The following is a 26,543-nucleotide window of genomic DNA, read 5'->3' as shown; positions in this document are numbered from 1 at the left end:
CGTACGTACTTTTCTAAAAACCGTATTGCTAAGAGGTTTCACAGTCTCTTGATACACTTTGGCAGAAAAATTTACTCCTTTTCCACAAAAAAGCACTCCAGAAAACCACGACTAACACAGAATGATGAATACGTTGCACTTCAGCGAATACTTGTGAGGCTTCTTTGAAGTTATGAGCGAACAATTTTGTTTTACTTCACCCGTGCATCTTGAATGCTGGTATTATGACCGAGCCACTCTCTATAAATGTAGGGGTTGATTTAGAGCATTGACTATAGGCACCAAACAAGGTATTTTTTAATGATACGCTAAAGAGTCCTAGCAGGAATCTCCATAACTCTTGATAATTTTTTTGTTTCTTCATAGCTTTAACAGCCTTAGCCAGCCAGTTTTATTAGTAAGCAGCACGCTACCGTTTCGATCTTTTAATGTCAATATCGGATCGGCCATCAAAAGAGAATGTGTTGGTATGTCTATCGATAGTACGATATATGAATAAAGGACTGATGCTAAGCTTTTGAAATGTCTTTTTCCATACCCACTCTGTACAGGGTACCTAATCACTGCAATTATGTTCACTTTAACATTCCATTCCATTTTTGTGATTTATAACCTCGAAAAAAATGTAAAATGTCGTGCAGTCATCGAAGTTTTTAAGATAATAAACGTGTTCTTAAATTTGAATAAAAATAAATAAGTTGTAATTATACTTAATAAGTAGGTTTTATAGCAACTTATTTTTTCTAATAATAGGTATGTTCAGTATAAATATAATTGCACACACAAGAAAAAACTATAGACTATAATTGTGTATTAATTAGATAGGGACCTACTCTAAGTTGTTCAGTTATGGTAGCTACTTGGTAGGTTCGATTCAGTAATGAGTACCTACCTAAGCAATTAAAAACACTGTTTGAAAGATAAGTGTATAAGTATCTACTTAAACTCAATTAATGATAGCTGAAATTTACTTATTTAATGGTAACAGTTTAAGTAATTCGTTTTATAATAATGGAATAACTGGGTACCTAAGTAATGCATAGGTAATATTCGCTAATAACTTTTAAAATACATCAATTCGAAAATCATTGAGTAACAAAAATATAATCTTTCACATTTATGTTTTGCAACTTTTTTGCAATTTTTGTAGTAGATAAAATATAGGCATAATTATAAAAAATGCTATTTACCTACGATACTTTACAATACATTGATGGATGAACTACAATTTTACTGTTTCCTATAGCTTTTTTTATTATTTCTAGCAAACAAAACCATTAGGTATCTTCCAGTTTATTACTGGAAGATTTTTTGCGCGAATACCTACGTCATCATGTCCCGAAAAAAGATGTAAATACTTCGTAAATACATATCCCCTATGTCATCGTTGTTTCCATGGTAACAGTGCAGTAAACCTGAAGTACAAACAAAGTGTCTATTCAGAAATTGGTGTTTCAAATATTTAAAAATAATATGGATAAAGATGTATTGAGTTATTCAGTTTTGGGTAGAATTGGAGAAGGTGCCCATGGCCTTGTTTTCAAAGCCCGCCATTTACCCACGGGTCGTGAGGTAGCTTTGAAGAAAATTCTTATCAAGAACCTCGAAGACGGCATTCCGATCAATGTCATGAGAGAAATCAAATCTTTGCAACTTATGAGGTGTAAATATGTAAGTACTAAAAACTAAATGATATTTTCGTAGGATTTACCAAATTTATGCTGACGTGTCGCCGATCCGTCGGGATAAGAAGTATTTTTTTTTATGGAATAGGCGGACAAACGAGCGTACGGGTCACCTGTTGTTAAATGATCACCGCCGCCCACAATCTCTTGCAACACCAGAGGAATCACAGGAGCGTTGCCGGCCTTTAAGTATCGACAGCGTATGCGTATTCTAACTAACAAAACACTTATTACTGCTCAACAGCGAATTCTAGCTTATTTTGCTCTTAGCAATCTGATTGTATGCACCTAGTATGGTTCTTCGGCTTAAAAAATATGTTTTTATGAGAAAAAGTGGCGAGACATGGCAGTTGGTGCTGTGTGATACGCTCTGTCTATTACTATAGCCATGTCCATACAGTGCCTTATTTGTTCGTCAAGGGCATGCGTTATAGCACAGTCAACAGCGCACGTGAGCCATAAAACGAACCGCATGCTGTTTTACCCGCTGTCTTCCCGCATCGGGTGGATTATTTGCCAGAAAGCATTCTACAAGGACTATGGAACTAAATGATTTATATTGGCGTTGCATTCGTTAACGCATTCGATTATTTAAATTTAAGTACCAAATTTGTGCTACATAAGAGGTTGTGCTGAGATTCGCGCTATTATTAACCTAAGTCTTAAAGAATCATTCAGAGAAAAATGTAAAGTAATAAACACATTAAATGTAGGCAACATTTATATCAATACATTCTTGATAATGTTATAGTTAGATAGTATTTGCAGAAACTGTCATAGCGATAGTAATTCTTTTGTGGGGTGATGTATATGTTTTTACCACAAGATCCCAGAAAATGTTCAAAACAAATGTATTACGAAATTCAAAAGAATTGTAAAATAACGTTTGCGTGATAAAGGTTACTTATATGACTTTCTTAATGATACCCAGATTGGGAACGGAGGGACCGCGCTCAGGCTATTAAATAATAAATTTTATGTAGACCATTTATGTAGACTATTTATGAAAAGCCCGCTGAGTTTCTTGCTTTCGTTCTTCTCAGCTCTGAGCCATACTTTTTCGAATGAGTGGTAGTTTTTGACTTTCCATGAGTGATATGATATCCTACATATTTTGAATAAAAATACTTGAATTTGAAATATTCGTTAGGTACCTTAGTAATAATATCAGTAACTATTTAAAGTGTATCCAACGTCAATACAGTATTTTTCTTTTAGATAATAAAGTTGTACGATATGTTCCCAAGCGGCATGAGTTTAGTATTAGTCCTCGAATACATGTGTTCTGGTCTATGGAAAATGCTGCGTCATAGCCCACAAGAACTCACACTTCCGAGGGTTAAATCGTACACGCAAATGCTGCTAAAAGGAACGCAGTATATGCACGCCCACTATGTTATGCACCGAGTAAGTACAAAAATATTTAATAATATAGTTACCTGGAACTTCTGGTTGGAGTGATGAAATTAATTAAAACACTTACCAATTCATTATTCGTTTCAAACAGGTAACTAAGAGAAAATTGATAAAGGAACTAATAAATAAATTAGGCATTGTGCCTAATTTAATAAATAAATTAGGCATTGTGCCTAATTTATTTATTAGTTCATTATACAAATACACTATTACTGGGTACTTATGTAAGTGACAGTTTGTATGTTTTTATTGAGAACATAATTAAGTTCTTAAAAAACCGAAATCAGACTTTCCTTCTTGACAATATCACCTACGCAAAATGTTTATTACCACTAAATCGGATGGATATCGTTGCCTAAGTTCTTGTGGTAGAAGAGACCTAAAATCATATCAGTAAAAATTCGCAACAGCCATTTTGAATTGCATACCTACCTTTGTTCTAGGATCCCGCTTCACTCAGAAAGAAAACCAGAACCCTCATACGATCACTCGAGTGTCTGTCGTGTCGTGTTGCCAATAATTGATACTTTTTTTAATTATTCTACTTAAAAAAATATTGAATTTTGGTTTATATTAATTAGAAATTTTAATACCTATATTATGTACTATCACGTTTCACATCTGCCGTTCTTCTTTATCTATGTTACAACTTTATACGATATCGCGGGCAAAAGATGTTCGAATATAAAGAAAATTTAATTATATCGAAAGTAAAAATTAAACTTCCGTTGGCTTAAATTGATAATATTATTATTGTTTCAGGATCTCAAGCCGGCTAATTTGCTGATCAACCACGAGGGTATTTTAAAGATAGCTGATTTAGGTCTTGCTCGGTTATATTGGCCAGACGGAGGAAGACCATACTCGCACCAAGTTGCTACAAGGTATCTACCAACAAACGATAAATTTATCTTTGCCGTTGAACCTGGCGCATACATCACACTTTAATTGAGTGCAATGAGATAGGCAATAAAACATATTAAGAGGGAACCCGGGTCAAGCGTAATTTGAAAAATAGGTATTTGAAGAAACCATTGCTGTCGCGACCGCCCGAAAAACAACGATCAACGTTACTGCGGAAAAGAGGCAGAAACACGCTAACTGCATGGCTATAAATAAAATAGATTATCTCACAGGTCGAGCCAAAGAATATGTAATAGTACAGGTCAGACCTAGACCTGGCTTAAATTCTCTATTTCAATGTTCTCGGTAAATTTACCTTTTATAATATAAAGGTAAAATTTATTAAAAAACTGTATTTTTTAAATATTTAGCATCGAAAACAAAAATATACTTTCTCGTGCATAAATGTGATTTGTGCAGGTGGTATCGTGCTCCCGAACTTTTGTATGGCGCCAGATATTACACTGAGAAGGTGGATATATGGGCAGTCGGGTGTATTATTGCCGAGATGATTACAAAAAAGCCGTTGTTTGCGGTGAGTTTGTTATTTCCTTCAATGTTAGGCGCAGGCTGCACATAAAAGCCGTCCGCCCCGGGGTTTCCTATTCCATTCAGTCATCATTGACGTCTCCCAATCGCCTACAAAAATATAATTAAAATTCACACCTTATTTAGTGGCAGTAATGTTCAAAGTATTGTATACTCTTATTAGAAGTAACGCTACGTCACGCGCTAGACGGACGCGAACAAGGTGCAAGAACATATTATTATTGTTTTAGCAATTGTAATTTACCTAATTATTTAGCAAAATGATTATAAACGTCTATTCAGTTACACAAATTTGTTAATTTAAAGGGGAAGGTACTTACCTGAAATACGATCCTCCATCCCTTTTATGTTTGAATGAGCGTGGCGTTGTATTCAAAGCGCGGTCGAAACAACTGAACGAAAACTATGCATAGGCGTGTATAGACACGCAGGCAGAGCTTTTATTCAATTTTTAATTTTTTTAGTGTAGTTGTTTATTGTACGTCAATTTCCGTCATTTATATTATGTGGCCTACGCCATACTTTTATGGAGTTCTAAGAGCTGATTTGAAAAAACTTTACAGAGAAAATGTTTTCAAGAAGGAATAAGATGCTCTATAAATTTTTGATATCTACTTAATCTACTAGTTTATTTCTTATTTTTGGCGATAATTTTAAGTAATACAGTGATGAGATAAAAAATATGTTTCAGGGTGAATCAGACATAGAACAACTAGCGATAGTATTGCAACATCTTGGCACGCCAACGGAAGAAACTTGGCCCAGACACTGTGAACTACCAGATTATAACAAGATCACGTTCCCTGAGTCTCCGCCGATGTCGTGGACTGACATATTACCGGGAGTCGAGCCAGAAGCTATCCATTTAGTTAAGTCATTCATACTTTACGATGAGAAGAGAAGAATACCAGCGAAGCAGGTACGAAGTAACACTGCGCCAATTGTTAGATAGGTAATGTAAAATGAAAACATACACATTACCTATTGAACTTTTTCTTATATACTTACCTAACAAATTCTATCTCACACTTACGACTGTTTACTATCTATCAGGTTCAAAATCAGTTCCAAAAACAATTGATTAGCTTACTTCTTCTAGCTTGCTTACTCCGTAAGAGATGTTTTCCGTCCCATATTAAAAGTACTTGTACTATAACATATTCTTTGTTATAAGTCTGTGTGTCTAACAAAGGTATAAATCTTTTGTTTTGTTCTTCAAGGCGCTGCATCATCCATGGTTTCGATCAAGACCGTTTCCCACCCCACTATCCGAAATGCCGAAGCCCACAGGAAAAATATCAAGTTAAAATAAAACACTGGATAAAGTTATTGTTTCATTTATTCCCCAAGGATGAAAGGGGGACATATTCTGTATAATACATTGTATTTACAAATGTTACTATAATACCCAGAGAATTGTACGCCTATTATGGTTATTTTACAATAAATGCTACGATTATGAAAATGGTTTTCGCGATTTGACATTATATGAATACACATGTGGCATGCTTTGATGACCGTTTTGCCATATTAGTATGGGACGTTATTCCAGAAAAACGTTCCAAACCACAATCATGTCGAAATTAAGTTAAGAATACAAAACTGGTCACGTGATTCATATTAACTTAAATGAGAGTATTTCTAATAATGGATTATTTCAAGTAAACGTTATATTAATTTATTTACGAAACTTCGTGAGTGAATCGTCAACGGGACCATCAAAGCAGACCTCTGCTATAATTTTGTCGCATAGCGTGAATTGATGTCAACAAAAATTATTTTACAAGTTAGTTTTAAATTTTAATTTCTAACCAAGAAAAGACGGAGGAAAGGCCTAATGAAAAAAATCACAAACATTTTTATTCTAAGCTTTTAGATCTTAGTTTAACCTTACTTTAGGTAAAGAATATTTATGGATTTATTCATTAGTTAAATTATTCTACTGACTACTCGTCTAACTATGTTTGAGGACACTGATCCCAATTAGGTATTGAGCCGCCTCAGACTAATAGTTCTGAATTATACCTTTCAGCTTCACAACTTCAATATCATTTGCCTGTAATGGCTTGTCGCACCCACAAACATGTTCTGTTTGTCAATGGTTAACAAAAACTTAAGAGTATCAAAAACAAATCGTTTTATCATTATATGTATATACAAACATAAGTCAAATAAAACTAAATTTCAAAACATGCATTTTAATATTTAAACTAAGAATTAAAAAAATAAGAAGAAAATCAATTTCAATAATTTTACATTCAATATTGAAACTTAGAAAATTTGAAACTAAGCTACGTTCTATATGTCATTTGCGTTCCAATTAATTTGCATTTAAAACACAATAAAATTTTATACAGGACATGATAAAGTCAAGTACAAAAGAAATTTAAATAATCCGATAAAACTAGTCGTAATAATTAATTATATAATGTATTTACAAATTATTTAAATATTCACTAACTACTTATTTATTTGATAACAAAAACTGCCTTACATTGCGGAATTGTAATTATCACGAGGTGTCAATATTATTAAGTTAATTTATTTTAAGTTGATTGTTTATCAAAAAGATTATTTAACTATACATGGACCTTTAAAATATAGATGAACAAAAAAGCTTCAATGCCGTACAACAAGACTCACAATCACACTTAAAAAATTGTTAGAAGTAAAACTATGCGTACGCAGATTAGGCAAAGTTGTTTTTCAGTTGTGTTTTGACCGCGCTTTGAATACAACGCCACGCAATGACAAAGTGTTCACTGAAGAAATGTCCAAATAACAGCATATTCAATCTTAAAAAGGATGGAGTGTCGTATTTCAGGTAAGGGCACCTTTAAATTAACAAAATTATGTTACTAGCTTGACGTTTTCAATCATTTTGCTAAATCGTTACATTTCAATGTTATCTGTATGTATACGTGTTTGAATAGGCGATCGTGAGTCTAGCTGTTCATAGTACGTGAATGGGCTTCGTGCAATCATTGTAAATGCATGAGCTAGTCTCATGTGGAATAGCTGATAGGAGCGTAAATTTCTGATTAGTACAAGACTGTTAGTTTTATCTAACGGGATCTGTTTAGTTTCGAAGCTTACCTTACTTCATCGGAAGATTTAGAGGTCTGATAGCTGTCAACTCATTTGCAAAAAAAAAACGGGCGTTTTTTATTTTGTTCCGTCCCTTTAGGAAATTAAATAAAAAAAAGTTTTTAATCATTTGATAATATTACTGGCACATTAACAAAGTGTTGTGGTGCTTATAAAAAAATATTCCAAATTCAAATTTAAGACATAATTGGATTTTAACAAAAATTGCAGTTAATGACGTATCGTGACGAAATCATTTTTACATAATTATTGTCAGATTGTCCTATTTCCTTGATATTTTTAAGTCTTGATACCATTATTTAGGGGTCTCTAAAATGGTTGCTAAATGTGAGTCGATTGACTGTCCAGAGGACTTGTAAACGATATCAAGAGACTGGTTCCGTCAGTAGGCCTGGGTCTGGAAGAAAACCATGCACAAAAGCTCGAGATGACCGCAATGAAATCGCAAATATTCTTAGGTCAACTCAAAAAGACTCTAGAGGAAGTGAGACGTGTGCAAACCAGCTTATGGACTCTCAGGAGGCTTCTCGCTGCCAGTATATGCAGTCGCCGACCAGCCCGTGGCCCTTAATGAAGACCAAATCGATTATTCCTCAATCCCACCAAACACGCTATCGTTAATTTCATAGGAAATGATTGACACGCTTAAAAAAATTATGTTGTGTTAAATGTTTTGAAACATATTATTCATAAATAATGTTCCTAATCTATACCTTATAAAGACACGTTGTTATTAATCTTTTGAACCTACTACTTGATTTTTTTACGGTAGCATGCTATTGTGTCATATGATTTTTTATTTATTATATCCTACTGTCCTAAACATAGAACGGCCTATCCCCTAAACAAGTAACAGTAAAAAATTTTTTTTAATATTTTTGTTTGTTTCATATAAAACCAAATAATATTATATTATCAACGTTTTCAGAAAATAAAAGTTAAAGGTCACTTCCACTTGATTTTACTATTCCGTGTAAGCTTCTATAACAAGCTAGCTAGGTACTTACCTAGATTACCATATACCTAGGAGATAGCTTCAATCATATAATAGTCACAAAACCTAATTCTATAATGTGGATTTTTTTATAATCACATGCAAAGATAATCAGCTTTTAAAAAAAATATTATTCAATTATCGAGTATACCCAATATTAAACGAGGTTTACTAACCAATTTTAATATAATATGATATTAAAACAAATGTGAGTTTTCTCAATTTACATTTACACAATATATATATAAACATATCCAGCGATACATTACACAAACACAACTTTCGTCTCTCATTTTCGTCAAAAAGATTGTCTATTTCACACAATTATATACACATCAATTCTATCATGCGATGATGTAAATGAAATATTACGAAATGATATTTATACTTAATATATTATATACAATTTTGTTTGTAGCAATTTATACAATTAGATCGAGGATAAACAGCGCGGTGGGAAATCGCATCGCAATGCCAAAATGACGTATTGAGCATAAAACTGGTACAGGTATATGGAAATAATATGGGGTTTCCTAAATTACTGACGCTGTCAATGACGTTCTATACACATAAGGACATATCATTTGGAGTCTGATAGTGGAACGGCGAAAGTGTGCTTAAAAACAATGTAAGCACACTTTTCTCCTTAGTCGTGTGTCAACTGTCACTGTCCGAATAAAACCTGAACTGAAAATACCATTATTCTGCAAATGCAATTAACTACAGCAACAACTCTTTATCGTGTGCTTTTATATGTTCCTGCAAAATGACGCAGTGATAGTATAATGTGTAAGTAACTACAGCTAATGTTGCCTTTTCTAGTTACCCGCGAAGTGGCGTCACGTATAATTCTAAATTATCTACGGCACCAACCTCTATGTTCTTTTTGAGGATACCCGGAAAATTCCGCAATAGCAATTAACCAGAGCACCACCCTGAAACTTTTACAAGATGCTGCTTTTTCTATGTACCCGCAAAATTCCGCAAGAGAAATTAATTACAGCAACATTCTCTTAATTTTACAATATTCTGCTTTTTCCGCTTAGCCGCAATATTCGACAACAGCATAGCCAACCCTCTAAATTTTACAGGACAATATTTTTTTGAAGTACCCGCAAAATAAAAATAAAGTAACGAAAAATTCATTTGCAATTCGAGCAATTAATAACAAGAACACTCCCTAAAAGTTACAGAATGTTTCTGTAAAGTATGGAAATACGTTAGTTACGTATCCACCCGGCCGTCTGTAGATAGTGACGAATAGAGTGGTCGAGCTCGCAGTGCGGGGTTGGCGCGCGACGCAGCAACATGCCCTTCAGTGTTATATACTGCGTCGGCTGAAGACTCAACGAGCTGCAAAGCTGAAAAGATATGTGCCATGGTTATAGTTTGTAAAGTGGCTTAAGTACAGTTCAGTGTAGCCCTGTTTCACTGCGGCCAATGTAATCTATTATATCTCTTGCAGTGAGCTGACGTATCTCAAGTAGTTCAAGAATTGGGCTTCCCAAAGAGATGCTACTTTTACCCTGTGAAGCACCACATTAAAGAGGATGTATAATGAAGTTTTATCTTCACTATTACAGAAGCTACACACTCTGAGACCTAAGATTGAGAGGCGTTTTCCTAGTCCAATTTAGGAGCGACTATTGCAAATTGATCAAACTTCAATTTTCGCTTGTTGCATGTACTACTAATAATGTTAGTAAAGATAACTCACTATATTTTTTTTCTTAGGGGAAAGTAACACCGCTGCCTCTACTCTCTTCCAACACCAGAGGAATCGCAAGACCTTTACCAGCCTTTTAGGTGTTAACGCTTTTTTTTAAGTAACCATGTCATATCGCCATCGTAAACATCGCATAATCTAGTATTTTCCATGGTTCTATTTTCGTGGAAGAAATATCTTTGAAAATGGCACAGTGAAGTAATACCACAAATGCCAGATGATGAGGAGCAATTATGTAAATCATAGATCAAACAGCTCTTCGAAGCTCTTGATAGAAAACCAAGTGATCATTTCGTTCCCAGTGGACACAGGAACAGGTGGTCAAATGAATTCTTCTAGTAAGTCCATATCTTACCTGAATCTCGTTAGAGTTGAGCAGCTGCCTCTGCAGCGCGCCGCTGGCGTTGCTGAAGCAGTTCTTTTTGGAGCAGCCACAGACGGTGCTTCCGTCCCGTGTGCACCTTGGGCTTGTGGAACTTGAGACGCTTTCTCCGTCTCTGGACAACCACACGACCAATTATAACAATGAAAATATTTATAATAAATAATAATTATATAGTAAGGGGCCATCTATAAATTACGTCACACGAATTTCATGATTTTTGGCCCTTCCTCTTCTTTGTAAACTTGTCGCTGGTCTCATTTGTGAGACCCCAACAGAGTTGTTGCAACTATTTTGTTTTGTTATTCTTTAGAAGGTATGTAGTTTAAATTAAGTGTAGTAATACTTAGATATAAAATATTACATTTAGAAAAACTGTGATGTCACACAATTTTGGGACCCCTTCCTGCCCCTTGTCACAAACTGTCACACTTCGTCGATAAATTACGTCACACGTTAAAAAGAGGGGAGGGCCTTCCTTAGTGTGTGTCAGACTGATAACCTCTATCCATAATAAGATACTGGTAGAAAACCAGCTTCACACACATTTTTACTGGTTGAATAGTATTTTATATCAAAGAATAGGTGAGTGTTTTATAGCAAGTAACTAACGACCTAAACGTGTTTATAACTGCCAATCCAACGGGTTACGGTTCGTCCCATGCCGGTATCAGTTTAACCACAACCGGTACGGTATACACACGTACAGTAGACATAATATGAGTACAAGAGGCTTGGTAGCCGAAGTATGATACAAATGGTCTAGTTGACCAGCTAACGTCAGCGTAGTCAAGTATAACTCCAAAGATATAATATTATCTAGTACTCTCATTATACTTACTTTTTTCTTAGCTGCTGCGTGGTCCCCGTTTGTTCTCTTGTCTGAGTGTCCAGACACCCACTGCTGCCCTGGCAAATACAATCGTTATACGAGATCAAACCCAACATTAATGACACTAACAGCGTTTGGTGTTAGTGGGCACACATACGTCACAACGAGTTACGGCGGTATCACATTGGTCAAGTTTAGTAGATTTGAAAACGAATTAGAATGAACATGTTCTGACGGTTTAATTATAATCGATTCGACATTCAGGAGATATGAAATAAATATTAGTCATTATATGGAAATATAGTGGTTAAGGCGTACACAAATAAGCAAATACAACAAAATAAAAACTACGTTAACAGGTAACCAAATAAGTCATTCAGAGTTTATGTAACAAGAGTTAAAAGTAGTTAAACATTTAATTAATTCTAATTTTTCACTGAATTTCTGTGTTCGGACAGTTCGAATCAATTTAGGAGTAGTTCCATTATGATCGACCCGTGTGATCATAACTTAGATAGTTTGTCACCACCTTGTTATCCACCATTAAATTTAATAAATACTAAAATATTATCAAGGAATTGATCAAATTATAACATCATCTATAAATTATAATAAGGAATCAGATCAGGAGGAATCTCGCAGGAGTCAGACTCATGTAGTATGATTACAGGTATTGCGTTAGTGTAAGAAAAAAAAAATTGTCTTCCACCACTACCATAGAAATCCAAATAAGATAGTAATAGAAATGTTATGAATGCTTATTCCTTACTAGACCACTGTCGCCTTTATATATGCAACGCTCCTGATATTGAGAAATTTATGCAGCAGAATCTCAGAGAGAAAAATGATTGCCATATATTTTATTTAAGAACACAGCACTGTTATTATATAAAACTTGCCGATGAAATGTAGTATTTAAATGGTATTGCAGATTGTAGAAGCGTTTCCGCTGGTGGTCTAAAACTCATCTTTGATCGATATTTTTATGTTTAACGCGGATTTGTACCTTCTTATTTAGGTTTCTATGCTATGGTCCGTGATATTGCCGCCCGACGCGGACGCACCCTTGAAAGAATCCTGTCGTAAGAACACGCCATTTAAAGGGTCAGTGAAGATTATTTCCTGTCCGTTTCACTTGCCTTTTGAAATGTTAAAAACTAAGCCAATACAAGGACCTACACTGATAGTGCCGGATTAATCAAGCGCGGGGCCCGTAACTAATTATTTAAAAGAGCCCTTGATCTATATTGGTATTTGTAAATTGTCGGTTACTGAGTGTCTGACGTGGTGAAAAGTTGTAACGTTTCATGTTTTTGTGACACCAAGTAATTTCAATATACTACATCTTAACTTCTGATATGCCAACATGTTAATAAGTTTTTTTTACATATATAAGAGGGGTAAACGGGCAAGAGGCTCACGTGATGGGGAGGGGTGAGGCAACCGCCCAAGGACATCCGCAACATCAGGTGTCATGAGATGCGTTGCCGGCCTTTAAGGTGGAAGTATGCTGTTTTCTTGAAGGTCCCTAAGTCGTATTGGTTCGGGAAAACCGCAGGTAATTGATTACACAAAGTGCGAGGCAAGAAATTTCTAGCAAAACGGGCGATTGTGGAATCCCAGACGTCAACGTGATGCGGGTGGAATTCGGACTCTGGAATCAACCTGAACAGCCCCTCTGAGCACTCCCCGTGATAAATGCGGTAGAAGATACAGAGGGAACCCACATCTCTACGCAACGCCAAAGAATCAAGCCGATCGGAGATGACTTGATCGTCGATGATTAGAGCCGCTCTTCGTTGTATACGGTCAAATGGAAAAAGCTAGTACTGGGGAGAACCCGCCCAAAGGTGAGAACAGTACTCATGTGTGGCCGAATTTGCGCCTTATATAGTTGCAGGCGGTGGCTTATAGTGAAGTACTGTCTCGCCTTACTGAGTACACCAAGCTTGTTAGAGGCCAGTTGGCCTTCTATTCCAAGTGACCACGGAACGTCGCGCGATATATCGAAGCCAAGTATGCCAATACAGCCTGTGGCAGTTAAAGGAGTGATCTCGAATCTAGGAGATACGACGAAGGGAGACATTTAGCGGTGCACGCTACGAAAACATGTGTATTCTTAGGGTTGAATTTTACTAAGTTTTGTCGGCCCCATTCCGAGACTTTGCAAAGCATAGGCTCGATTTCAGACAAAAGTTTGTTCCGGTTTTCGTCGACGCTTTCCCGGGACATGTTGGCACGGCCAGTGTAGGAAGCATATCCTGTGCTGTCTGGTATACCCTGGTCTACATAGCAATGAATACTGCTGATTTGCAGCATATCATTGATATGCACAAGAAACAGTGTAGGGAATAGCACACAGCCTTATGGGACACCAGCGTTTATAGGTTTAAAGTCGGAGGATGCACCGTTGATGACAACCTTGATGATCCGATCGGCCAAAAAGCTAGTGACCCATTAGCACAATCTCTCGGGAAGCCCATAGAACGCCTCTCCCTTCGACTCAACCGTGAGGTATGCAAGAAGATCACCAGCTGAGCGACTCTGACGGAAACCGTACTGGCAGTCGCTGAACAGCTGGTGCTCCTCTAGGAATCCCAAGAGCTGGTGGTTGATGATCGACTCCATTACTTTGGAGATGGAGGTAATGGCAATGGAGCGGTAGTTGGACGGATCCCAGCGTACACCTTTCATAGGGATCGGGTGCACTAAAGCCGCCTTCCATAATTTCGGAACTACGCCTGATGAGTAGGAGAGCCGGAAAAGACGGGTAAGTACCGGCGCCAATTCCGGAGCACATGTCCGCAGCACTATTGGGGGAATGCCATCGGGCTCGCTCGATTTATGAATGTCCTAGGTGAGAAGCGCCTTAAGCACGGCTCTATGCCGAATTTTCACCTCCAGCATGTATGACACAGTGGAGGATGGAATGAAGAGTTTCTTGCAGTACCACATCAGCAACAGCGTCAGCAGCGGCATCTGGATCACCCAGCGTAAAATAGATCTGCCTCCATGGGTAGGATGCAAAAGAGTACCGCATCTCATCCCACTCTGCTGGCTATAGGTCAGTGCCACACGCGGCGACAGCCTAAGAAGTGGGGCCGTGTTAGGCGCGTGATCGGCATGGTGCTCCGGATCAGTCACTGGTCCAACGACCCCAGAGGAGGGTTAACGGAAACTAGGTAGCTGTTCGGATGTGAGGTCAACAGAGGGTCCAACAGTAAAGATGTATGATCTTCCACATCCGTGATTCGCGTTGGCGCAATAACCAGTTGCGTCGGACCATATGCTAAGGCGAAGTTGTGAACAGCTCTCCCTGCATGCTCTGTGGTACGTGAGCGTGGTGGGCATTAAAATCGCCAAGTAACACGATCTCTGCAGTGGGGATCTGCTCCAACACGGAATCTGTAGCCATTTGAATATGCTCGAGTCTCTGCGTAACCGCTATGGGACCTATACTTGTCATGCGTAGATTCGCAGATGGTCGTCGCAGTCTACACGCCGACAGATGATGGATAGGTCCTATCCTTTAAGGAAACTCAGGCGTCGAGAGCATGTGTAGGCCTCCGGATACCCCATGCAGCGGACAAAACACAGCGGCATAGCCGCTATTTCACGCCAGTTTCAAGTGGAAGAGAGGCATTTCTCCGGGCGTGCCGGCCTAATTCGGTTGTGTCCTTTATGACTTAACATGGCACTACCACTCTTGCCATTTTATTATTCATAGCTGACCCGGCAAACGTTGTTTTGCCATATAAAGTATAATTCACGCGATAGGTTTATAAGTAATAAAATATTGCCTTTATTATAGCCTGTACATCATTTTGTTCTATTGTCAATAGTTTTTGCAGCGCACGCAAAAATAGGTTTTCGATTTTACATCTTGTGTTACAAAATAGCAATTTTATTACGGATCCCTAATTTGGAAAAAAAAAAACATAGCCTATAGCCTTCCTCGATAAATGGACTACCCAACACTGAAAGAATCATTCAAATCGGACCAGTAGTACCAGAGATTAGCGCGTTCAAACAAACAAACAAACACTGCAGCTTTATAATATAAGTATAGATTAGTTCAGGCATATGAGTGGGTCTAAATATATTTCGCGGGACTCTTGCCCCGGCGCGGCACACAGATCGAGTAGGCGGTATACCAGCGCCAGCGCGAGGTCGTGCGAGTGGCGGCGGTGCGAGGCGTGCTGGTCGTAGTGCGCACACTCCTCCAGGCGCGCCACGCCGGCCAGCCGGTAGCGGTGCAGCTCGGCCAGCCGCACGCGCAGCTCGCGCTCGCGCCACAGCCCGCCCACAGCCGCCGCCTGCTCACCGCGCCCGTAGAACTGCGCCGTCCACCGCAGCCGCTCCGTGAACTCCCTGCACCGCACAAAACACATCAGCGAGCCTGCCAGCCTACATATATAACGTGCGAGTTGAATGCTGCTCCAAGAATGCGATAGTGCTGTGACCTTAATATAATTGATGACTTTAATCATGAGTGTGTCGATAAATTTAAACAAAACTTCAAGTTTACCATTTTAACCTCAATTTTTTTCGCCTTTTCATTCTGCCTTTCTTCAACACACCCGACTTAAACATTAATCGCCATTTCCCGTGCTTGGCGATGAATAAAAAGTCGTTTTTGGAACGGAATACATTTATTTGCAAACATTGATTCAAATCAGCAATGTGTTTTTTTTTATGGAATAGGAGGACAAACGAGCGAACGGGTCACCTGGTGTTAAGTGATCTCTTTCAACACCAGATGAATCACAAGAATCGTTGCCGACCTTTAAGGAAAATGTACGCGCTTCTTTTGACCATGTCGTATCGTCCCGGAAACAGCGCACAAGAAAGCTCATTCCACGACTTTGCAGTACGAGGAAAAAAGCTCCTTGAAAACCGCACTGTGGAGGAACGCCACACATCCAGATGATGGGGATAATATCCTAACTTGTGGCGTGTCCTGCGAATGTGCGATTCGGCGCCAACAATCAGGTTAAACAGCTCTTCGGAACACTCCCCGTGATAAATGCGGTAGAAGACACACAATGAAGCGACGTCTCTACGCAACGCCAAGTGATCCAGCCGTTCACAAACCACTGGGTCCCCAACAATTCGAGCTACTCTGCGTTGCACGCGGTCAATGGATCGAGCTGATACTGGGGTCCGCCAGACCATAAATGACAGCAATACTCCATGTGTGGCCGGACCTACGCTTTGTAGAGCGCTAGAATGTGGGCCAGCTTGAGGTATTACAGTGCTCTATTAATGACGCCCAGCTTCTTCGAAGCCAATTTTGCTTTGTCCTCCAGATGGCCACGTAATTGGCAATCGCTCGAGATTTCGAGACCCTGTATTCCGATACTAGTCGAGGCTTTAAGGGAAGTGCTGTCGAAGAGCGGTGATACGACAAATGGGGTTTTTTAGTGGTAAACGCGCAAACTTGAGTCTTCTGGGGGTTAAATTGGACAAGGTTCAATTTACCCCATACCGCGACCTTCTCGAGAGAGGACTCGATAGAAGACTCAAGTTTCTCCCGGCACTGGTCGACGATTTCCCGAGAGAGACCTGCATGGCCTGTATATACGGCATCACCAGTGCTGACGTCTGCATAGCAATGTATGTTGGAGGTGATCAACATATCATTGATATGCAAAAGAAACAGCATGGAAGATTGGGGCACTCCAGCGTTCACGGGCTTGGGATTCGAGCAATAACCGTCGACAACAACCTGTATGCTGCGCCCAGTGAGGAAGCTGGAGGTCCACTTGCATAAGCTCTCGGGAAGCCCAAACGATGGAAGTTTTGAGAGGAGCGCCTTGTGCCATACACGATCAATGGCCTTCGCTATATCCAGGCTAACTGCAGGCCTTCCCCCTTGCTTTTAATAGCCGCCGCCCATCTATGTGTTAGGTATACCAGAAGATCGCCTGCCGAACGACCATGGCGAAAGCCGTACTGCCGCTCATTGATCAACAGGTGACCCTCAAGGTATACCAAGAGCTGGCGGTTAATGGCTGTAGTTTGTCGGATCCGAACTGTCTCCTTTTTTTGGATCGGACGGACAAGGGCTGACTTCCATGAGTCAGGGACTACGCCTTTTTAATAAGAGTGCCAGAATAAAGGCGTTAGCACCGGCGTCAACTCAGGGGCACACGTTCTGAGCACGATTGGTGAAATGCCATCCAGCCCGCTCGACTTCCTGACGTCCAACGAAAACGCTCGCCGAACAGTTTTCTGTCTGAACTGTATTTCAGGCATGGAGCTCTGACACCGCGGGATGGTCGGCGAAGTCTTTCCGTTGTCGTCAAGAGTTGAGTTGGAGGCAAAGAGTGCACAGCCGATCGGCTTTCTCTTTTGCCGTAAGGAACGCATCCTATCCCAATCTGCTGACTTGTAGTGCCAAACGCGGCGGTTTCGCTGGTGGTCTGCGATGTTGGCGTCGGATAGCCACTACACTGCTGACCAGGCAATGGTTGGACGTTCCGAGAGGGGCGTAGACAGAGACCTGGTAACTATCAGGATGTGTAGTCAGCAGAAGATCTAATAAGGATGGCATGTGGCTATCCACATCCGGGAGCCGCGTTGGCGACTCAACTAATTGGGACAGACCAGACGCCAATGCAAAATTAGACACAGATGGCTCTGCGTAGTCTGTGGTACGTGATCCAAGCCATTCGGCATTGTGCCCGTTGAAATCACAAGACTACGATTTCAGCGGAGCGGATCTGTGCAAGCACGTCATCAAATGCTGCTTGAACGCAGCCCATGAGGTGATCCGTTTCTGCGTTACCGCTATGGGACCTGTAGACACACGCATAGATGCGGACGCGGTCCTCTAAATCTACGCGGAGCCAAAGAGTAGACAGGTCCCAACCCTCAAAATTGCCGAGACGGCGACAGCAGATAGGGAGGATTCCCTAACGTACACACATTTTACATCAATTTTTTTGAAGAATCATTCGGGTCGATTCCTGTCAAAAGTTCAAGAAATTAAAAAAAAAACCTAAATAAATGCTTACTTACTTTCAAATTCAACTTCATTCTTGTGATGATTTAATTAGATCAGTTATGATAAAGATAAAGACATTATCCCTAAATAAATAAATAAATCCCTTATCGATCTCCTCACAAAATCAGTGTTTTGTCCACCACCATTGGGCCAAGCTAGATTGGGAAATTAAAACCTCAATATTTTCACCTGCACGTAGGGTTAGAAGATATACTCTATCCCTTTCCCTCTTTTTTGCCGTCCCCTCTCCGACCCCCTACAATAGTAGCATGGTACAAAACTTTCAAATGATTAATTGATTAATAATCCCCCCATTATAATATTACAAGTATTTTGTATGAAACTATTTTTTATTTAGTCTTATGTTCAATCGGTGTAGGTACCTAATAGTTTCAGATCGATCGGAAGTACTTCAAGTGAGCGTGATAATTTTATGGTCGCGCCCATTCTAGCACTGCGTGCTGCAGCTCACTACGCGGGTTGCCAGGGGTGTAGGCGAAAGTTTTTAATAAATATATTTTTTTTAATTATTCTAATATATTTTTCACTTACTTCTTCTCTTTGGCAAGTTTCCCCAGAGTTCGTTGTTTATTTCTCTGGTTATTGAAAAATACTGCTACAAGCTGGTAGTCACGAACTAGTCTTTTTCTCCGAGTTCTCTCTCTGAGGCGCCTGGTGTAAATGTCTACTTGTGACAACTTTAAGGCTGTAAATATATATTTAACATTTTAATTATTAGCTTTACGGCTCATGAATATAGAGTGGTTACCGCGCAAGAGGTTGTTTAATATAAAGCTGAGTAGATATATATAAAGTATATCTTCGATCTTAACTAAAGCTTAACAATTAGTTATGTTAATTTTAAAGTGATAACCCTCAATTCGAAGATTAATTACACAAATTAAATTTAAAAACAAAATTTATCATGCGTGTTCGATCCCGCGACCTCGGGCGTTCCGTGCGAGCGCTCTTCCACTGAGCCAACCGTTCAAGTCACTTTAATTTTTGTTACTAAAACTTACCAACATCTAACTCATCATCTTCAGGGTTTAGCGACAATGTCGAGACTAACTGTTCAGCTTCGTGGTCATGCTCCTGAAATAAAAATATAGATTCAGACTTTACAGTAATAACAATTTAGCTTACAATATATCAGTATTCAGGTCCACAGACACAGCCTACTACTACTCTACATCTTGACTGTTGCTTCTCAATATATTCTTGATAATGTAATGTATATTCATAGGCACACAAGTGTCATAACCATAATGTTAACACCAGGAACAGACATAAACTGATGATGCCTACTACTCGGCTAAGTCGAGTTAGTAAGCCTTTTGTGGGGCGATGTATATGCTTTTACAACAAGATCCCAGAAAATGTTCAAAACAAAAGTATTACGTTATTCAAAAGAATTGTTAAAAAACGTTTGTGTGGTAAAGGTTACTATAACATAAATGACTTTCTAAATGATACCACAGATTGGGAATGGAGTGACCGCCCTCAGGCTATTAAATAATAAGTTTAATTGTACAATATTACTTTGTAAACATATTTATTTGATGTAAAAAAAAGCCCGCTGAGTTTGTTGCGCCCATTCTTCTCAGGTCTGAGGCAATCATTTTGGAATGGGTGGTAGTTTTTTTTTTGACTTTCAATAAGTGATGTCACATCCTATTTTGAATAAAAATATTTGAATTTGAAAAACTATATAGCTGATATTTCGGTGCTGTAACTCATTAACTAGGTAGACCATTTAGGAGATGGGTGGACGAGGTTAAAGCAGTTGCCGGTAGTACATAGACTAGAACAGCTGAAAACAGAAGTCTGTGGAGGCAGTTGGAGGAGGCTTATGTCTATAATAGACAACCAGACAAAACTGATAATAATTCACCTAGTTAAAAAAAATGTATATATCTAATTTATGAAGGAAAATGCTGTCAAATTTAAATAATAATAATGCATATAAAATTAGATCAAGTATTTAGTCTGAATAAAGGCTATTTTATTTTATTTTATTTAACTCATTAACTTATAACTTATTAACACAAGAGTTATTGAGTATAGTAGATGCATCAATCCACACATACTGTAAATAAATAGAGGCATTATGTGAGCATTTCATAAAATAAAATATATAATAACTTTTACTTTAAAGGAAACAATAATTATAAAAAACACATCAAGCAGACCTCCCGGTAACAAAATCATCCAGCCACCACGGGTTGCACCCGTGGTACATTCAGTAATTTAAAAGAAATATTTATAGTGACGATTCAATAGCGCTTAGTTTAAGCCTAATTCAATAAAGTTTATTTAACTTTGTCTCAAAGTGAAAAGCTATTGTGATGTGTGCCACTCATAATTTTGTGTTTTCAAGAAATCCTGATCGGCACTGCATTGTAATGCACTTATCATCAGGTGCTGTTCTTAATTGTCTCGTCACTTCTTATCATACATTACTTTTAATACAAAATCCTGAAATCTTGTTGAACATCTAATATAACATTTAATGAATGAGACGTTATTTTGCGTAAATCCAAAAGTATGCAATTTTTTATTTAGTTATCTTAAGTGTATATGAAGTTGTCAGTCTCATGCCAGAATTTGGCAAGTCAATATCTCCTTAGGAAACCTCGTGTAGAGGCGAAACACGTGTCGAATTGTTTAAAGACAAATATTGGCGGAATTAACACTAAAGAAAACTCAATTCATTTGGATAACATCTTATATGCCAAATAAGTTGATAGTTTTAACAGTTATGGCCTCAACTGAGTTATAAAAAGCTTATCATGGCCGATAGACTTTTTGCTATCATCATCCTGCACCATCATATAGGTAGATAAATTAGAAAAGCATTGACATACTTGCAATTGACATACTGCTTAAAATGCAGCAGCAAAATGTCAAGAAAAGTGGAAAAATTTTCTGATGGGTCTATGCACTATTGTGCATTAGGGACCAAGCAATTAAGATTAAACTTCCATGAATTTGATAGATTTTCACTTACATATATATATAAAGTTATTAGTATTTATTTAAATGATTTCCATTAAATAATTATACCAAAAAAATAGCAATGGATAAATTTAAGTTTGACACATGACCATATAGTTCCAAATTTACACAAAGCTCAATATTTTTCTTATATAACAGGAGGCGAACGGGCGAAATGCGCAAGCGTTGGGGAGTGGTGAGGCAGTCGCCCATGGACATCCACGAAACCAGGGATCAAGAGATTCGTTTAGGCCTTTAAGGTGAGAGGTGGGTGGTGGTATGCTATTTTCTTAAGGTCCTTTAGTCGTATCGGTTCAGGAAAACAGCAGTCGGTAAATGAATACGCAGTGGTTAGTGGTTATACGAGGCAAGAAATTTCTTGAAAACCGCGCGGTTGTCACCTAATCCAAGTTCAGGAAACAATCCATTGTTGGACACCGCATATAAAACTTTTAGAACATACAGATAAGGTGGGGGGCTTTTATTATAAGAGAATGTGTGAGTATTGTACTTGAGATTATGGAGGGACGATACTATTATATAATGGTATAAATTCAAATACTTACCCTCTCAAAATCATCTCTATTAGACATATAACAGAGCTGTGCTGCTTCATCTTGTGTAATTGCTAACGGCTGAAGCCTTGACACTGCACTTGGACTAAGGGGCCCGTTATCCTTTTCGGGACAATGGAGTAAAGGCCTGCTTGCAGTCTCTACATTACCCCAAGTCGCACGGCCTATGCTGCCTTCAAAATATCTTGCTATGTATTCATCTCTCGCTTCTATAATTAAAAAGACAAATCTTGAATCAATTTATTTGTAGTATTAGTATTACTACGTTTGATTTGAAGATATTGGGAACTAAAAAATATTAGATATTACTATCGCTCGCCGCATAAACCGTTCTCTACTTCTGAATATAAACGTCATCTGTGGAAGCAAACAAGATCAACATGATAAAAAGTTCAATTAAATGATTATAGGTAATGGGGTAAATTGAACCTTGTCTAAATTAACCCCCAGAAGACTCAAGTTTGCGCGTTTACCACTAAAAAAACCCCATTTGTCGTATCACCGCTCTCCGACAACACTTCCCTTAAAGCCTCGCCTGGTATCGGAACACAGGGTCTCGAAATCTCGAGCGATTGCCAATTCCGTGGTCATCTGGAGGACAAAGCCGAATAGGCATCGAAGAAGCTGGGCGTCATTAATAGAGCACGGCAATACTACAAGCCGGCCCACATTCTAGGGCTCTACAAAGCGCAGGTCCGGCCACACATGCAGTATTGCTGTCATCTCTGGTCTGGCGCACCCCAGTATCAGCTCGATCCATTTAACCGTGTGCAACGTAGAGCAGCTCGAATTGTCGGGGACCCAGTGTTCTGTGATCGACTGGATCACATGGCGTTGCGTAGAGATGTCGCTTCATTGTGTTTCTTCTACCGCATTTATCACGGGGAGTGTTCCGAAGAGCTGTTTAACCTGATTCCTGCCGCGGAATTCCACCTTCGCAAGACACGCCACAAGTTAGGATGTCATCCCCACCATCTGGATGTGTGGCGGTCCTCCACAGTGCGGTTTTCAAGGAGCTTTCTTCCACGTACTACAAAGCTGTGGAATGAGCTTCCTTGTTCGGTGTTTCCGGGACGATACGACATGAGTACCTTCAAAAAAAGCGCGTACACCTTACTTAAAGGCCGGCAACGGTCCTCGCTCTTAAATCATTATTTCTTGTTGTGGCTAAAGTTTAAAAATAATATTTGTTTTATAATCTTTTTGAGTTTTTTTAACATATTTTACAGAAATAATACTTTTTGTATGTTGGAAACATAAAACTAATTAATTCCTTCGCGATCATTTAAGATTTCTTGCATTTCAACAGGTATAAATAAGTTGGTATAGACACATTTTATACGCATACTGAGGAAAACTGTGCGATTAAAGAAACTAGACAAAATATAGTATAAGAATACTATACCTGTATTATATACTATATAATACAGGGTTTGGATATTTTTATACCAAGTTCTGTAGTACCGATCGGTGGCAGATAACAGCCCTGGTTCGATGCGTCAGTTAAAGCAGCATCTGAATGCAGAAAACAGATGTATCGAACTTAGGTGCGGCGCTGGGCTCAAAAGATTCGAACTGCAAAGTTCCAAGTCTCCAGATTTTTTAAGCGGCAAATCGCTCGTGCGCAATCGAAGCCCGTCGTGGAAATCGGTCAACAGCTTTTGAGTTACCCGAATAGAACACGCAAGTTCTGGTCGTTGTCCAAAGCTGTTCTTGGTAACTTGGTAGGTGCACACGAGGAATGACTGGCCCATACGGCAAAAGAGAAAGCCGATCTTCTGTATGCTCATTTTGCCTCCAACTCGACTCTTGATGACAACGGAAAAAGACCGCCGACCATCCCGCGGTGTCAGAGCTGAAGTACAGTTCCAACAGAAAACTGTTCGGCGAGCTCTGTTTTCGTTGGACGTAAGAAAGACGAGCGGCCCGGATGGCATTTCTCCAATCGTGCTTTGAACGTGTGCCCCTGAGTTGACGCCGGTTTTACGTGTTTATTCCGGCACACTTACTCAAAAGACGTCCATCCGATCCAAAAAAAGGAGACAGGATCCGGCAAACTACAGGTCTATAGCTTATTACCTCTCTGCTCTCTAAATTCATGGAAAGCATAATTAACCGCCAGCTCTTGGTATACGTAGAAGCTCACCAGTTGATCAACGACCGATAGTACGGCTTTCGCCATGGTCGGTCGGCAGGCGATCTTCTGGTATACCTAACACAAAGATGGGCGTCATCTATCGAAAGCAAGGGAGAAGGCCTGGTAGCTAGCCTGGATATAGTGAAGGCCTTTAATCTCGTATGGCACAAGGCACTTCTCTCAAAACTTCAAACTTTTGGTCTTTCCAAGAGTTTATGCAAGTGGACCTCTAGCCCCTTATTGGGTGCAGCATACAGGTAGTGTTCATGGTTATTGCTCGAACCCGAATCCCGTGAATGTTGGAGTGCCCCAAGGCTGTGTGCTACACTGTTTCTTCTGCATATCAATCTTATGATGGACACCTTCAATATACATTTCTATGCAGACTACAGCATTGGCGATGCCATATACAAGGTCCATGCAGGTCTCTCTCAGGAAATCTTTGGCCAGTGCCAGGAGAAACTAGTATCTTCTATCAAGTCCTCTCTTGGTCGCGGAATGGGGTAAATTAAACCTTATACAATTTAGTTATTGTTCCAAAACGCAACACTAAAGCAACAAAGTGAAAGTATTCGTGGTAAAAACCAAAACTAAAATCAGAGTGAGAGCCAAAATAAAAGTCATTGAGGGGAATGATATCACACAGACATAATATAAAAGAGCTCCATCTCTTTTCCAAATTGCAAAGGATATATCTGTGATAGAACAAGCACATAGGCCACCTGATTTCTGCATGATGTATCTTCTGCGTACAGAATGTACATGTACAGAGACAGTAATGGTCTATCAAATTAATAGCATACTAGAATATAAACCTATCACATCAGACTATGCCTATTACCCAAAGACAAAAAGGTGGAATGTCTGATGTGCCATTCATTATAAAGGCAATCACATCAACCAGAACAAAACCACTATAATTTAAAACATGTACAAATATGTGATATTCACTTAATATAGATAATGGTACTGCTATGTGTGATAATAATGTTATTACTATTATTACTTTTGACAGTGCCATTAAAATGAATGTCAGATTATCAGAGCTACAATAATTTAAAAATGTAACATAAATATGGGTGATATTTAAATCTAGTAAATTAATAAATATATTACCCTCAGATGTTCTAGTTTCTATATGTTTTGCAATATCTTCCCAATTACCAAATCCAAATTGTTCCATTGCATCTAGCAATCTAACTTCTTCATTGGCCGTCCAACTATTTCGCCCCAAAAATATTCCAAACGCACCAGCATCCTATTGATGAAAATAATAACACAACAATAAATTTACATAAATATATAATCGTTATCATCGTGGATATCTTTAGGAGAGGCCTTTGTCCAGCAGTCTTACGGCTGATGATGATGTTGATGATGATATAAACATTCAATAACAAAACACATATTATTTATCGCTTACCATGAACTGATATGAATGGTCATTTCTATGCTGTCCAATTTCAGCTCCAAGGGAAAAACACTGAAATATAAGGAAAATGTTATTCAGCTATTTTAAATTTTCCGCCAAAAAATAACACAATTGACACGGCTACTACTTCACCTGCAAACAAATGTCGAAATCTTTACATTCCGCACACCTAACGCGCACGCCATTTATTTCTTCTTGACAATATGTACAATTATATTTTGCATATAAATCGGAAAAAGACATATTTACAGTTGAGTAATTATTAATTAAAGTTTCTTTCAAACTTTGAAAGCGTTCATAACTTACGCGGCGGCCATTTTTTAATTGCTTATTCTTTTATGTATGACATTTGACAACTGAGTATTGAATAATGAATTTGACTGACATTTTCATCTATAAGTTTCCAATGAATAAATCATGGATTTGGCGTAACGAGAAGAATAACAAGTTATTGTTTTGCTAACGAAATAATTTACAATATAAAGTTACAATAATATAACATATTGCACCAACACTTGATGGGCATGTCATGAGGCTACTAGAAGTTATCAATTAATTAAAGGGGCTTTGGCATGGGGAGAAGAATACTATAAGAAATTCCTAGCACATCTTTTTAATCATTTAATGAGCCTAATTCATGAATTCTTTAATTGAAGCTTCTTTGACAATGAAGGCTTACTATACTATAGTAGATTATAATATGGAGGACAATGATGCATGTTTCTTGTCTGGTTCTGCACAGACCTCCTAAAATCGTTAGAATTACTCACTAGAGTAATTGATCTGAGACATAAAATT

General features: G+C 38.5%; 3 protein-coding genes across 5 annotated transcripts in view; 2 read left to right on the top strand and 1 right to left on the bottom strand.

Annotated features, from left to right (window-relative positions):
- The window catches only part of LOC126972562 (uncharacterized), a 166,355-nt gene that overhangs the window by 64,792 nt on the left and 75,020 nt on the right, over positions 1 to 26,543 (top strand). The window lies entirely within an intron of this gene.
- On the top strand, positions 938 to 5,878 carry LOC126972561 (cyclin-dependent kinase 20). Its single transcript, XM_050819412.1, has 7 exons — positions 938 to 1,043; positions 1,266 to 1,671; positions 2,904 to 3,092; positions 3,864 to 3,985; positions 4,425 to 4,539; positions 5,245 to 5,472; positions 5,774 to 5,878. Exons 2-7 carry the CDS (start codon positions 1,474 to 1,476, stop codon positions 5,858 to 5,860), a joined length of 939 nt encoding a protein of 312 aa, XP_050675369.1. The 5' UTR covers positions 938 to 1,043; positions 1,266 to 1,473; the 3' UTR covers positions 5,861 to 5,878.
- On the bottom strand, positions 5,875 to 26,069 carry LOC126972546 (transcriptional adapter 2B). Of its 3 annotated transcripts, none has more exons than XM_050819384.1 (10): positions 25,878 to 26,069; positions 25,737 to 25,796; positions 25,430 to 25,571; positions 22,168 to 22,385; positions 19,627 to 19,699; positions 19,157 to 19,310; positions 15,750 to 16,002; positions 11,605 to 11,672; positions 10,737 to 10,878; positions 5,875 to 10,016 (listed from the first exon to the last, which is right to left on the bottom strand). In XM_050819384.1, exons 1-10 carry the CDS (start codon positions 25,986 to 25,988, stop codon positions 9,876 to 9,878), a joined length of 1,362 nt encoding a protein of 453 aa, XP_050675341.1. In that variant the 5' UTR covers positions 25,989 to 26,069; the 3' UTR covers positions 5,875 to 9,875. The 3 variants fall into 3 exon arrangements, with proteins under 3 accessions (XP_050675341.1, XP_050675342.1, XP_050675343.1); XM_050819385.1 differs by having other exon boundaries at positions 15,750 to 15,966; XM_050819386.1 differs by having other exon boundaries at positions 9,867 to 10,016; positions 11,605 to 11,667.

The sequence above is a fragment of the Leptidea sinapis genome, chromosome 26, assembly GCF_905404315.1.
Source record: "Leptidea sinapis chromosome 26, ilLepSina1.1, whole genome shotgun sequence".
NCBI classification, from domain to species: Eukaryota; Metazoa; Arthropoda; class Insecta; order Lepidoptera; family Pieridae; genus Leptidea; species Leptidea sinapis.
Note: the sequence above shows the minus strand (reverse complement) of the source record. Positions and strands in the feature narration are given on the sequence as shown.

Excerpts from the sequence above, each read along its gene's own strand:
- LOC126972561 (XM_050819412.1), top strand. The coding sequence starts at position 1,474 with ATGGATAAAGATGTATTGAGTTATTCAGTTTTGGGTAGAATTGGAGAA. Across the intron at positions 3,986-4,424 it reads TCGCACCAAGTTGCTACAAG|GTGGTATCGTGCTCCCGAAC; the intron begins GTATCTACCAAC and ends TGATTTGTGCAG. Across the intron at positions 4,540-5,244 it reads CAAAAAAGCCGTTGTTTGCG|GGTGAATCAGACATAGAACA; the intron begins GTGAGTTTGTTA and ends AATATGTTTCAG.
- LOC126972546 (XM_050819384.1), bottom strand. The coding sequence starts at position 25,988 with ATGTCTTTTTCCGATTTATATGCAAAATATAATTGTACATATTGTCAA. Across the intron at positions 19,311-19,626 it reads AGATGATGAGTTAGATGTTG|CCTTAAAGTTGTCACAAGTA; the intron begins GTAAGTTTTAGT and ends ATATATTTACAG. Across the intron at positions 10,879-11,604 it reads ACGCAGCAGCTAAGAAAAAA|AGACGGAGAAAGCGTCTCAA; the intron begins GTAAGTATAATG and ends GTGGTTGTCCAG.